Source organism: Pteropus medius, unplaced genomic scaffold, assembly GCF_902729225.1.
Source record: "Pteropus medius unplaced genomic scaffold, Ma_sr-lr_union100, whole genome shotgun sequence".
Taxonomy (NCBI): domain Eukaryota; kingdom Metazoa; phylum Chordata; class Mammalia; order Chiroptera; family Pteropodidae; genus Pteropus; species Pteropus medius.
In genome coordinates this window covers 19,192,828-19,207,503 of record NW_024340849.1, presented here as the reverse complement: position 1 = coordinate 19,207,503, position 14,676 = coordinate 19,192,828, and the positions used below count along the sequence as shown (strand labels likewise).

The following is a 14,676-nucleotide window of genomic DNA, read 5'->3' as shown; positions in this document are numbered from 1 at the left end:
TCTTTCACATACATTATCTCAACTGACTCTCAAAACAATCCTAGGCAGATATTATCCCAGTTCTCAAGTGAGGAAACTGAGGTGCAGAGAGATTAAGTGACATGCCCAAGTTTTCTCTTGGTGACTAGCAGGTCTTCTGGCTCCAAGCCTGCTGCATATTTTTGATGACAGCCTCTTTCAGATAGATTATCTACTTCTCCGTCTCCCTGAAGAGACCCAGACATAATTGACCCTCTTCTTGATGACTCAAGATCGATATCACGAGCTTCGGTTCCTGTACCATCCTCTAGACTTAGCTGTAGATGCTGATCCAAGTCCAGCCGAGGTACAGGGTGGAGGGGCCTGGACTTGGACCCGAGATCACTCCTGAGATGCAGGTGGCCATGTGCAGCTTCCCAGACCGCGTGCCACGCATTGGGGCCATCTCCTCTGCCTCTGCCTCCTTCTTCTCCCTGTCCCCTTTCTCTCCACTGTCAGCATCCGTGCCCATCCCCAGGGCTTCCTCAGCCCCTGCAGACCTCCGCCTCCCACTCCCGGCTACTTCTTTTCTCTCTTCTTCCGTACTCTCAGCACGTGCCGCCACCGCCCTGGCCCTTGAAGCCAGCCAGTCAGAATCCTGGATTGTCCCCCCAGCACACCAGCCAATCGTGTGTGCTCTGCAATCTCACTTTTGCTCCCTTTTTGCTGCTCCCAACCCACCCTCTGCTACCCTCACGGAGGAGGCCTCCTGCAGGCAGGGTCAGAGCTAAGCTTTTACTGCAGCTGCATTAGGCTGCTTGGGTTCGTTCTACAAGGTGAAAACTGTGCTTTTGGTCAGCTGAGGCAGTCAGGATGGGCTGGCCAGCCTGCCTCCAGTTGGCGCTTACGTCTCACTTCTTCATAGACGAGAAGTAGCGATCTCCGGTGCTCCTTCTCCTCCCGTACCTACGGCAGCCCCACGGGCCCTTCCATCAGCACCCTCCTTCCCACCCCACAGGGTGGCATCCCAAGCAACCAGCCCGGCTCCACCCTGGGCATGCTTCGGGCAGCATGCCCATGCCCTGTGGACCTTCCCTGGGACACCAGGATGCTCCCACCAGGCTGCCTTTCTCCCTGGTTGCTGTCAGGCCTCCCACAGCCTGACTCGGAGCACCTTGGCCTCTCCCTCAGGGAGGATGTGATGGGTGTGTCCACAACAAGGCTCCGGCACAGACAATAGGACAGGAATGCATTAGCTTCCGAACAAACACTGTGTGGGCTCGCACAATTGCCTTGGATTCTGGTCCAAGAAACACATTTCGCCGTTCGAGGGTGAGGGTGGCTGGCCTGCCCCAGCCCGCCCACACCCCTCTCTGTGCCAGAGACTTTGATGCGTGGGCTGCCCCTCCCCCCACCCCAGGGCCTTCAGTCCCTCGTGCGGGCAGCCCTGCATCCCCCACCGGCACAGCTTTTCTTCCAAACAGTGAGGACAGGGAAGAGGGCCAGCGCCGCCCAAGCGGAGAACAGCCCTGCGCCCCCAAAGACTGTCTGCTCCTGCCACCGCTTTTTCAACCATTTTTTTATCGTGGTAAAACATACGCGACCTAAAGCTGATCGTATTAGCCATTTTTAAGTGTGCAGTTTAGCGGCACGAAGTACAGATTGTTGTGCAGTCATCACGGCCGTTCATCCTTCTCCAACTGGAACTCTGGCCCCGTTAAACAGCAACCCCACGGCCGCCCCGCCCAGCCCCTGGCCCCCACGGTTCTGCCTTCTGTCTCGATTTCACTATTCCAGACTCATATACCTCACATAAGAGAAAGCACACAGCATTTGTCCTCGTGTGACTGGCTTATTCCACTTAGCGTGACGTCCTCAAGGCTGATCCATGTCATAGCATGTGTCAGAATTGCCTTCCTCTTCGGGGCTGAATAACATTCCATTGTATGTATAGACCACATTTAGTTTATCCATTTCTCCCTCGGTGGACACCTGAGTTGCTTCTACCTCTTGCCTATTGCAGATAGTGCTGTTGGGAGCATGGGTGGACAAGTATCGGTTTGAGTGGCCACTACCTTTGAGACTGTCTTGGAGTTAAATAAAGCATCATCTCCAGAAGATCCCAAATAAAACCTGCATAAACAAGAAAGCTCGTTGGCTCTTCAGCATACCAGCAGGGATTTATTTATCCAAAACTAGCTGTCCCTCAGGAAGAAGCAGAGCCCTGAAGAAATGGAACACGGAACGGTTTTAAGTTTGGGCCAAGGCGGAAAAGTGTGGAAAGATCCTACACTTGGGGCACTGCCTACAAAGGACAAATCAAGGACAATTCCTAGGAAGCCACTGATCACCCAGAGGCACGGGAGCTTCTAAGAAGGCCCCGAAAGGGGTTTCAGGAGGGAGCCCCTTAGCGTTGTGTCAAGGGCTCCCAGGTGCGAGGCAGGCCAGCCTCTAGCTGTGCCACAAAGAGCAGGGTGCTCCTCCTGGCTGTGACAGGTGTGGCAAGTTCCCGCAGGTGAGGAGTAGAGGGGGCACTCTCCACAGCCCTCTCTGCCCTCAGGCTCTCAGGGTGCACTCTCACAGGCTGGCCGGGAGAGGCCAAGTCAGCGTCTGGGGGAAAACAGGACATGGTCTGCCGCCACGATTCTCTTCACAAACTCTGCATCCCCGCATCTGTGAAGGACAAGCACAGTGAAAGGCGCCCAGTCCTCCCGACTTCCTTGAGAAAACCCAGCAGGCTATTTGCACTCTGTGATTTTTGGCTTAACACAGACTTTCCCAAACAACCAAGTGAAAGATAAGGTCGGAGGACAGGCTCTGGAGTTGGGAGCCACCCGCCTCACCCTGAGTCTGTCCCCTGCCCTAACAGCCAGGAACCCAAGGCCCTGCCAGGGAGGAAGCAGAGCAGGGCCATGGGGATGAGCCCTGAGGAGCAGGTCCCCAAGGGAGCTTGGTCATGCAGGGGACAGGAAAGAACATGGACAGGAACTAGGCCAGTCACAAAGGTACGGGGAAGAAAAAGAAGAGTGGGAATTCCTGGACCCACGCTGCGGGGAGCAGGCGAGGGGAGCAGACGGAGGGGAGCAGGCGGAGGGGAGGCAGGCCTCGGGAAGAAATGGGAAGAAAGAGACACTCGCTCAGCAGGGCAAAGTGCTCAGCTGACCAGAACATGGAGGCTCTAGGAGGCTTTCCACCCAGCGCTGTCAGAAGTCCCAGGGGCTACCTAAAAGGAGAAGCAGTCACCTTTCAGAGCATCTAGGACTTGTCAGGCCCTGGCTCTTCACAGTATTTCCTATAATGTTACCTCACTTGTCACTAAACCCCAGAACCCCTAACAAGCTAATATCAGGACAGACTATGACCCCAGGTTCATCTCAAGTCAAGCATTTATTGAGTACCTACTATGGCAAGCATTTATTGAGCACCTACTGTGTGTCAGCCAACATGCTAGGTGCACAGAGCTGACCCCTTTCCTCCTTCCTATAAGCTTCCGGTTCTGCCTGCTCCCAGCTTTTCACCCAGCTGCCACCACCACTCCATCTCCAGGAGCTCTCTTCCCTCCAGGCACCCCACTGTACCCCTTTCCTGTTGTTTCTACCAGCAATTTCTATTTTAATGATTTTTCCCACTAAGCACTACGAGAAACCTATGAGGGAACAAAGCTACCATCAGAAAGAAGTTCTAGCAAGCAGAGTTCTAATCTGTTCCTGTCTTCCCTGCAGAGAAAAAGGGGCTAGGCCCACCTTCCCGCCCCCACCTCACCCCACCCCTGGCCCCATCCCAGGCAGTCACAGGGCACCTCCCAGTCTGTGAACCAGCCCCTCCCAGAGCAGGCTGGGTTGGATGCTGGACCCAGGTAAGCCTGCTGCCACGTGAGTCACCTCCCTGCAACTTTTTCCAGAACCTACTTCCTGGTCTTCGTTCTTGACTTCCTAGATGAGGGAGCCCCTTCCCTGGGTGTCCCCTAGAGCCCCTCCAACCCCCAGGCACTGGCTTGGTGGAAGCCTCCCTTGGCTTTCTGCAACCCTGGGAGGCAGGAAAGCTCCAGAAGCTGACGCCCACGTAGCTGAGGAGGAACAGCCATGTGCTGCAGAGTATCCCCACTGCGACGTATTGTAATTTTTTAGCCAGTCCCCTTGTTAGTGCTCATTCAAGTTATTTGCAATCTTTTACTCTTAACAATCGTGCAGCGATTCATGTCCTAGTGCATGTGCATAGGAGAAACTCCTGCACGTGCTATCACTGGGTCAGAGGGTTTGTACACTCGCAGTGCTGATAGTTATCACTAAATTGCCACCTAAAGAATTATACCAACTTCTGTTTCCACAAGCACTGCAGGCTTGCAGACTCATCACTTATAATTTGCGCCATGTCTGCCCTGGTAAGAGGGGTGTGTGGAGTCGGGATTTCACATCCTTCTCATTCTCGCCTTTTCAAGTGTGTGCACCAAGGCGAGCTGCAGATGAGCGGCCTCTCGGGGTGAGCCTTTCTCGCTTGCGGACTCTCCTTCTGGGTGGGTTTTCTCCCTGCCTCCCAAAGCATATTGTTAACAAATATTTCCGAGTGCCTACTGCGTGCCAGGCACTGTGTCCAGCACCGGGGAGAGCAGTGGACAAAACTGAGGCCCTGCCCGCGTGGAGCTTGCCTTCTAGTGGGCGGAGACAGACAGTAGACAGACAAGTAGCTGATATGTCAGAGGTGAGATTTAGAAGTAAAGCAGGCGATGGATGAGGCTGATCAATTGCACAGTCTGGCCAGGGAAGCAGTGGCTGATGAGGTGATATTGGGCAGAGCCCTGAATGAAATGGAGGAGGAAGGTCTGCAGACATGCAGTGGTTGAGAACCCCTGGATAAGAAGAGTGCAAAGGCCTGGAGTCGGAAGTGTACCAGTGAGTAGAGCATGCACACTAATGGCCGTCAGCAACTTCACTGCGCACTGGATTGTCCCTCGTTCTCCGCCTGTTCATTATTTGAGCGGTTCAAGGCCTACCTCTACTCATTCATTCCAAAATGGTTTCTTTTCTGCATATCTGCTGAGCCCAGGTCTCCACCCAGTTCTGACCAAGTTATAAAGAGGAAGGAGATACAGAGTGTCTCTGGTCAGTGAAGCCAGGCCTGACCTGTCCCCTGGAGTCCGGCAGCCTTGATGTCCTACGCACTCACAGAGCATATATCTCTAGCCCTCTTGAAGCAAATGCTTGTGGCTCCTGCTGGGGGGAGGCGGGGGAGGCTGGGTGCATGGATGTAACATGACGGAAGGGAAGAGGCAAGGAGAATGTGCAAAATTCAGATTTCAAGCCAGCAGTGGAAACAGCCCCCCTGGGTTGTGTGTAATTTTACCTCTGCTTGGACATGTCAGGCCTGGGTCAAAAACCTTGACTCCAGTTCTCCGTCAGTGGATAAGGATGCTCACCCTAAAAATGCCTTCGTCTCGTGTCCTCCCTACCCCCCACCCTTCCTTTAAAACAAAACAAAACAAACACATAAAGCGTATCGACCAACACTAAGCAAATCCTTACCGTTGCCAGGAGCTGGGCTAGGTGTCACAGGGCAGCAAAGATGAGTGTGGCACCGTTCCTGCCTGCAGGAAGCTGGCAGTTCAGACTGGAAAATATCTTTTCCCTGGTGTGGAATGCTGAGTGGGCGGAAAAGACAGAGTCCTCAGGGAGTGAGAAGCAGGACAGGGCACCGTGGACTGGGGTGATCTAGAAGTCTCCAAGGAAAGCTGGGAAGTGACCTGGGCCTTGAAGGATAGAGAAGAGCGGGGGGCCGAGACAGAAGGTTCTAGTAGATAGAAGAGTCACCCAGTCTAGAGCAGGTGATCTAGAGGTTGGATGTGCTGGTCGCTATAGTGGGGGAGCGGGTACAGGTGGAACTGAGGCGTATTTCGGGGTTGGGAGGAGAAGCACTAGCCCGCAGTGCAAGAAGTGCTCGGCAGGGCTTGAGAGGACGATGGTGGGGCTGCTCAAGCTGTGCCTGGAGAAAGTTTCTACTGCGAGTTCAAGGGAAAAAATGAATTTAGAAAACAAAGAGGAAAATAACAAATGTTGACAAAGATGTGGGAAAAGCAGAACCTCCAGACGTTGCTGGAGGGAGTGTAAAACAGTGCAGCTTCTGTAAGTGTGTCAGGTCCTCAGAGAGCGAAACATGGAGTTGCCATGTGACCCAGCAGTGCCGCCCCTGGGTGTATACCTAAGAGAACTGAAAACCGTGTCCCCACAAACACTTGCACACAAATGTCCATCTCAGCATTATTCATAATAGCCAAAAAGTAGAAACAACCCAAATGTCTACGAACTGCCGAAGAGATCAACAAAACGGGGTGGAAAAATGAAATCTTATTCAGCAGTGAAAAGGAATGAAGAACTAATTCCTGCTTACGACACGGATGAACTTTCACAACGTTATGTTCTGAGTGGAAGAAGCCAGTCGCAAAAGGCCATGTATGATTCCATTTGTATGATTCCATTTCTACGAAACGTCCAGAATAGGCAAATCCATAGAAACAAAGGAGATTAGCGGCTGCCAGGGGGCGGGGGAGCGAGAACTAACTGCTAGTAAGTATGGGTCTCTCCCGAGGAGAATGAAGATATTCTGGAATTAGATGGTGGTGGCTACACAACCTTGTGAATATCCTAAAAGTCACTGACTTGTATACTTTAAAATAGTGAATTTGATGTTATATGAAGTATATCTCAGTTTATCCCAGGGAGGGAGGAGAGAAAGAAGAATGAGATGAGGCAGGTAGAAGGAAGCCTGGACGGGGCCCTGGCCAGTCCCGGCTCTGAGCAGCCTGGCCATGGCCTCGGTCAGGAAGCCATTCCAGCCTCTAGGTAAGTCACATCGGCCGTGGTTTTGCAGAAAAGAGCTTTGATTTCTGAAAGTCCTCCTATAGCCAGGGCTCAGGATCACCTGAGACCATGGCTGAGCCTCCTCTCACCAATCAGGAAGTGCTTAAGCTCATTTCATTTCTCTGAGGATTTTTGCCGACTAGTTGTTAGCTGATGACCCCAGCATTTTTGCCGCTGCCTTCAAACACACCTGCGACCTTGCTCTGCCAGGCCTCTGACCTGGCTGAGGTGCCTGGGCTCCATGACCACGGCCTTTCTCCAGCAGCTCAGATCCGGTAGAGAAATCACTGCTTCCAGGTGCGGCGTTCCTGTTGCCCTCTGACCCTTGGAGATGCTCGTTCCAGGGTACATTAGGGCTGGGGCCAGGGGGCCTGGCTTCTAGGCGCTGGCTGCTGGTGCCCAAAGTCGTGTTCTCTGCCCCTCTCTTCCACAGCTCTTACAGTCTCAGGATGTGAAGGAAGACGCCGTCTTGTGCTGCTCGATGGAGGTGAGCAGTACCGCGGGACATCCCCGACCTCAGACCCAGTGCACGGTCGTGAACATTCTGAGTAGACATAGACTTCTGCAACCAGAATGGTCAGCCTCAAACCAGAGTGAATGTTGATGGGAGACCAGCCCGCCTCTGGCTAGAGGGAGAGAGGATTTCTGGCTCCCTGGAGGGAACTGCCCTGGCATCGTCCATTTTCCTTCTGTTCCCAAGACCACCTTCTGCTTGTACCAGGCGCATCATGCAGATGACTTAAGAGATTCCAGGTGGTCCCCCTGCCCGAAAATATCTCCCTGAGCTTTGGTGCAATGGGGATGGGGAAAGGTTTTCTGAGGCTTGAATAACCTGTGTTGGCACTGTCCACTCCAAAGCAGCCCCCTGGGGAGGTGCCATTCCCATTCCGAAGGTGTGGCCACTGCTCAGTGAAACTCTTCCTCTGGGATCTTCAGACACTTGGGTCTGGCCTAGTCAGGGGGCAAAGCTTTGCCCTTAGAAAACAGCCCAGAGTCATTTGGAGTGGAGTACGGTGAGGGGAGGAGCTTCCAGGGGGCTCCTGCCTGGCTGCAAGGCCACACCCAAGAACCTCGGAGGCCAGAAGTGCTGGGTGAGTGTATGGGACAGTCACTTCATCCACCCGTTGAGCTCCAGCTGGATATCTTACATGAGGCTTGGGGCAGGGGAAAGAGGGGAGAAGGAGAAGGCATGGTTTCCGTCCACAGAGAGCTTCTGGTCTGACTAGGGCTAGATCACACACACATACACACACACGCGGATGGAGCAGTACAGAGAATAAATGTGGGTACAGAGCACAGATCCCTGAGGAGTCAGGGGGGAGGTCAAAGCGGGCGTCAAGGTTTTGTGAAGAAGGTTGCACCTTAAAAACAATGAGATAGGTCTGGGGGTAGGGCTGAGGTGGGAGTAGGGGCTGCTGGCCAAGGGTGCGCAGATCCAGAAGATTGGGGCTCCCTCTTCCCAACGGGGGCTTTTCTAGATTATCGAGGACCTCTCTTGAGGGCAGGCCCTCTGGCTGGCCTTCTGCCCCAGTTTGTATTTCTCTCCCCTTTGTGTTACAAGTGTGGGCAGAGGTCAGTGCTGGGTGTGGGGAGGTAGGATAGGGGGCAGGAGGGAAGGAAAGAGAAATAGGAGACCCATCCTGCTCTCAAGTTCCACACGGACACACGCAAGTCATAATGAATAAGCTCATTCCCAGAGAGATGTCTAGCAAGTGAAAATTAACACACAGCCTAATCACCTTTGAAGGGAGCAGGTCACACAGCCATTGAGGGTGTGGGTGGTAGTCAGGGAAGGCTTCTTGTAGGAGGGGAAGCTCTTGGGTAACAGGGAGACACGGTGTGTTCCTGGCGAGGGCCCTTTTCAGCCCTGGGCAGCAGGCAATATTCCGATCCCTCTTATTCCTACTGGCAGATTGGTCATTAAATGTGGGCTCTCACGGATGGCTATTTCCACACTCCCTCACTCCTAGGCCTTCTCCCCATGGCACCGAGGCCTGGGCCTGCACCTTCCTGAGATAATCCGGCTATTTCCTATCCCTGTCCCAAGCCCACCCGACCAAGGTGAGTCAGGGGACCACTGTGGGGTCACGTTCTGTCCTGACCCCCACTTCTCTCCCCACAGCTGCAGAGCACAGGCCGGCTGCTGGAGGAGCAGCTGCCCGAGATGATGACAGAGCTCCTGGCCAGTGCCCGAGACAAGATGCTGTGCCCCTCGGAATCGATGCTGACCCGGTCACTGCTCCTGGAGGTCATCGAGCTCCATGCCAATAGCTGGAACCCTCTGACGCCCCCCATCACACAGTACTACAACAGAACCATCCAGAAACTGACAGCCTGACAGCCAAGGGGCCTGGCAGGCGGCCTGAGGGCAGCTGGGGCCCTGGCACACAGGGCCAGATGGACAGGCGGGAGGACAGGGGTGGCCCTGGCAGGAGACAGAAATGGGGAGGAAGGCAGGCAGAGCCGGCGGCCAGTCTGGAGCCAAGCGGGGAAGGGATCAAATCCCTAGGAGCGCCCCCCCCCAAACTGAGGCTCCCCCCAACCCAGCCCCCCCAGCCCTAGCATGCTGCGGCAGCTTCACCAGTAAGGGAAGCATGTTTCTTTTTCATGGTGGCCTGGCCCTCGCCCCTCCTCACTCCCGCTCCTCCTGCCCCCTCCCATCAGACGTGTCCCCTGCAGGGCTTTGTACAAGGGGTTTCATCTCTGTGACTCCTCCCCTGAGGCCGGGCAGCCCGGCACGCCAGGGTACCGCTTGGGTCAGAAAGGACCTCAGAAGGCTGAAAAAGTGGGTCGAAGACGGGCTTGCATTGTTCCCTCATGCTGTCAGCCATAGTCGCCAACTGGCAGCAGGCGACATGTAGCAGATGTCCGGGAGGACAAAGGCAGGCACGGTCCCCACCAGCCGCCCATAATTGAAGGCCTTTGTCTACTCGGCGGAGCTGGGGGACAGAGGCCTTCGTTCTCCTCAAGCCTTCACGCTCCACCCCCCACCCCACCCCCAGCTTCCGAGTCCTTTTCTCCGGGACCCCCCCACCACCAGCCTCAGGCCCAGGGGCTGGGAGCAGGCAGGGGAGCTAGAGTTTGCAGTTCTACTTGCACTCTTTTGTTTTATTGTGTTTTATTTTTCAAAAGTCAGCTGCTTTGAAGTCTCCTCTCTCAATGAAAAGAGCCTGTGATGCGATCACACAGACAGCGAGGAGGACCCCCTGATTAGTGGGAGATCAAACCCGGCCCCCTCTGGAAGGATTCTAGCCAGATACGGCGTGCCAGTAGCCAATTAGGGTAATTGGAAACTTCTGCCCCGGCGGGGGTCCCGGCTGGAACCTGTGCTCCCAGCCCCCGGCTTCCAGCACCTCCCTTCTCTTATGCTGACTCCGCTCTCTCAAAGGGCTGCTAGGTTGCCGCTGGGAGTGCATTACCTGTCCCGACCCAGGGCCTTGTGGTGAGCTAGGCACAGAACAGCCTGGCAAATTAAAACCAAAACACCAGGGGATGTTTCTCGCTCCACACACAGGTCGTGTCCCAAGCTCTGAGGGCGGGGACGGGGGTCGTCTGGCTCCCTAGGACTTGGAGTTTAGCTCATTGGGTTGTGTCACTGGCCTAGCCTCATCACAGGCAGGATCCAGGAGCCCAGCCCTTCCACAGCGATCTGTGTGCTTCAGGGGTGCACAGTATCCCCAGGGCTGTTGGGAACAGGATCATTCACGGAGTCATGAGCAGGACAGGCAGGGGACCAAGCAGGACTGCCAGACGGAGCTTTCCAAACTGGGAACAAGGCTGGAGCTTCTTGGAGGTGCCAGGTCCTGGGAAGAAGACCCTTCTCTGTTGGAGGAGGGTCGGGGTCGGGCTCTGGGATGTTGTCACTGGCATCTGCACAGCCCCATCTCCGGGTTCTGGAGCTCTCACTTTGATGAGCCCCCAGAAAATGACCTTAGCCCAGCAGCTTCTTAATTTACTCCTTTACCAAGACCATTGACGCCCTGGGTCACCAGAGGCTGCCTGGCTGCGCAGTCCAGTCAGACTGGCCGGGAGGTGAGGGCTGGAGGGGGTTTCCCCTTTTTCCCCTTGTTGACCTCGAGTCTGGAAGAGCAGGGTAGGGTGGGGAGCAGCTTCCCCAGTACCCCTGGCTTTTTTGCCAGCTACAACCTCCCTTCCAGTCCCAAGATGGGAGCCTGTGCCAGTCCCCAAAAAAAGAGGCCGTGGGAGGCCCAGGTTTACTTAAGACAGGTCAGTTCTCTGCCAAGAAGCCCGTGCTACCCTGGCCCCAGGCTTTACCTTCTCCCTTCTTCCCAAGCTTTCTCAAGCTTCTCCTCGGCGCCTTTCGTCCTCAGCTGGCACCCTCTACCAGGGACTCCAGAGGCCGCGCAGGAGGCCTTGAGGGAAGAGCCAGACTGATGTGAGGAGGTTCAGAGAGGGAATCGTGGTCTCGAGGAGTCAGGTGGCCGCGGCCCGGCGAGCAGCCACACGGCTGGTCCTCAGTCCTCAGCAAGGCGCACCCGTGCCGAATGGCCTTGCTCCCCTCAAGTGGGGTGTGTGTGCGTGTGCGTGTGCGTGTGCGTGTGCGTGTGCGAGTGCATGTGAGAACAAAGCTGGGCCCCGAGGAAGGGAGAGGCCTAGGAGTGGCAACGTAAGGAGGCAGGAAAGTGGGGTCCTCCCCCACCCCTGGGTCAGAGAGCGAGCTTCGTGCAGGGACCCCAGACACTGTGTGTACAGGGACCGACGTTCCCTAGAACGCCGAGACAGGTAGCATCGTGGGCACCAAGGGCCTCGCGCCCCTGCCTCTCAGTGGCCCTTACTGGGGTCTTGCCTCTGGGCCAATCCCTCCTTGACTGTTAGGACCAGAGTGTGAAAAAGTGAGATATAAATATGTATACATATATAAATATATTTTTAATTACGTGTCGTGTCACGGTGGCTCCAAACATATGGTTTGCCTAGTTTATTCCATTGCTTGAAAGTACTTCCTGACCAATCCAAAAAACAATTTAAGCTGTTTTTCTAAATGCAGGTTGCTGCAAGGAAAACGTTTAAAAAAGAATTGGGTTTGTTGTTTTTGTTTCTTTGTTTTTTTTTTAAGGAAATAACAGTAAAGCCTAAAATCTGACACTCTGAGGCAGCTTCCCACTGGAGACAACTCAGACAGGAACTGGGGGGCAGAAGTGGGCTATCCCACAGACCCGTCCCCCTGCCCTCTGCCGAGTGAGGAAGGCCATATCCGAGTTGACCTCTGAATGTATTTGATGGGAGGCAAAACTGGATATTGCATTTCCAAGGCTTGCGTTGTGTTCCCCATGGGCCCGCGGCTTTCCCAGCACAACGAGGAGGCAAAGTCCGGCCGTCCGACGTTAGTCCCGTCTCCATCTCTCCCGTGCCAGCCAAGACGAGGTAGTCACTGTTTTCCTCTTAGGTGGCCAGTCTGCTCGCCACAGCCCTGCTCCCTCGGCCTCGTGGCTCTGCCTAAGATCTGGGCCCGCAGCCCCGAGAAGGCTCCTACCCTCCCCTGGACAAGGTGGGAGTCCCACCATCCGCCATGAGGAGTGTGCACCCCCAAACCCAGTTTCGTCTGTTCGTCCTTCCTTAACCAGTCTGTAAACCTTCACGGTTTGGGGATTGTCCTGTTCATCCATGTAAATGTAAATGTTGACCGAGTCGGTATTTATTCTAATTTTTATTTTATTTTCTCGAGGGGATGGGGAGGGAGTGTGGGAAATGTACCACTGATCACACCCAGGGCCGCTGCAGGAGCGGGGGCCCAGACAGCCAGGCCTCCATGAGGAGCAGCCCCCTGGGGCCGCCCCAGACACCAGTCCCAGTCTTATCTGGCATCAGAACCAGCCAGTGTTCCTCGTATGACAGACTCTCGGGCCCTGCCCATGGAGTCCTGGCCCTCAGCTCCTGGGCACTCTTTTGGGAAACCTCTGGCTGGGCCTGTGAGGATACAGATCCAAGAGAGGACGACTTTCCTCTGCTGGGAACACTTGCACAGGAGGGCTGCCTGCCTCTCCTGAGACGGCTGGGAGCCTGACGGGACCTACCTCCCAGGAGCAGGAGCCTGGGGCTTCCCGCCAAAGCTGCCGCGGAATCCTGCTCACGCGACCACCTTCCCTCCCTTGGTATGTCCTGCTTTCCAGCTGAACCTTAACTACAAGTGGGTTTAAAAAATAAATAACACCAAAAAAAAAAAACCAAAATGCCCTGAACCTGTGTTCTTTGTGAGTTCGGCCAAGGAAGTCTTTCCCAAGGGCTTCTGTGCCTCGGCTGGTGCTGGCAGAGGCCTCAGAGGAGCCTCTACCCACGGGATGACTTAATGAGAAGATTCCCCACAGCTTGGCCTCCATGGGGAGCCAGAGCAGGGGCCAGGGCCTGGGGATGGTTGTGAAGGAGCAGCCTAGGAGGACGTGGGTGACAGAGACTTATGCCTCCCAAGCTGAGAACTGCAACCTGTCCCAGGTGAGAGGACTAAGCCAGTCCTGCAGAAAATTACACCAAAGATCTGGTGTGCTGCCTGTTTAGCCACCCCACCCCAAAGCCTACTCTTTCCTTGGAAGTCGCCATGCATTTGGCAATTTAAGAAGACTGAGACTGGGGCCTAGCAGCTTCTAAAAGTCTGCAGCAAGTGGCTGTCCCGTCCCGGCAGATCAAATCAATCTTTAATCAAAGCGGCCCAAAGGGGCCCAGTGATTTATTTTCCTGTGATGACAGGTCCCTTGTTTTGCACAATCCCTCCCCATAGTAAGACACTGGAGACATTGCCTCCTGGTAACTAATCCCCCTTGGCGGAACTTGCCAGGCTTTCACCTCCTCAGGAAGGTGACCATGCCCTGGTGAGGGCATGTCGAGATTGGTCATTGACCATTACCGAGTCACGTGACACTGAGCAGAGACAGCCAGAAAAAGCGCACAGGTTGATAGAGGAAGAAAACAGTTTAATTAAACATTTAAGATAACTGTCAAGAAATGTTGTCACAAAAACGCGAAGGAGGAACAGAAGGCAGAGATCTGAATGAAAGGTGTTTGAAGGTAGGAGAGAGAATGAGAAGGGAAATCTCACCAAAAGACAGGAGATTTTTCTGGGCGATTTAGTCCTGGTTCCAGAAGGTCCTAAATTACTGAAAACTGTGAAATACATCATCCAAATAATAAATGTTTGAATCCTGCATTTCACCAGCATCTCTGCTAATGTTATTTGTCCTCCTGAGGATGGGTTAGATTTGCACTGGGGTCTATAGGAGAGAGAAGACTATTTGGGATGAATATGCTAGAACACACACACACACACACACACGCACGCACGCACGCACACACGACTCGTAAGGGCCTTTAAGTCCCAAGGCAAATATAGCAGAAGAAGAAGGGATTGAGACAGTTAAAGAAGTGTTTCTGCCTGAATAGTAACACTTCATTCCCACAGTTCCCCGGTGGCTTCAGGGCCTTCCATTGCTGCCTCAGTGGGTTTAATATAAGCAGATGAGTATTTTTGATTCCCATTTTACGGATGAGAAAACAGGCTCAGGGAGGTGACATGAATGACCCAGAGCCAAAGGCCGGTCTGGGGAAGAGTCAGGGGCCAGAGAGCCAAGTGCCCCTTCCCCTAGCCCAGAGGCGAGCACGTCCCCAGCCTCTCCCCTCTCTCTGCTTCTGAGCATGGCCCCAGGGAGCTGGCCGGTCACGCCAGCGAGACAGAAGGAGCAGCCAGCTGCCAGCTGAGACCGCCATGGGCAGACGGCATGGTCTTCCCTCTGGGTCAGTGGAAAGTAGAAGCATGACGAAATACCTCAATTCAAGGGATTTCGGTGGGGTGAGGAGAAGGAGTGATGTTGCAAAGTTCAGGGCTGTTATGTAAAAGGCTTCCTTGTTGTATCTGCAA

The 14,676-nt window shown here is 54.4% G+C and overlaps 1 protein-coding gene across 2 annotated transcripts in view; it reads left to right on the top strand.

The window, feature by feature from the left end:
- The window catches only part of CTIF (cap binding complex dependent translation initiation factor), a 232,861-nt gene extending 219,861 nt beyond the window's left edge, over window positions 1-13,000 (top strand). For both annotated transcript variants that reach the window (XM_039842019.1, XM_039842027.1), the window contains 2 exons: window positions 7,243-7,296; window positions 8,932-13,000. In XM_039842019.1, the coding sequence (XP_039697953.1) occupies window positions 7,243-7,296; window positions 8,932-9,147 (270 nt within the window). In that variant the 3' untranslated portion in view covers window positions 9,148-13,000. The remainder of the gene's footprint in view (window positions 1-7,242; window positions 7,297-8,931) is intronic.
- The last annotated feature ends 1,676 nt before the right edge of the window (window positions 13,001-14,676 follow it).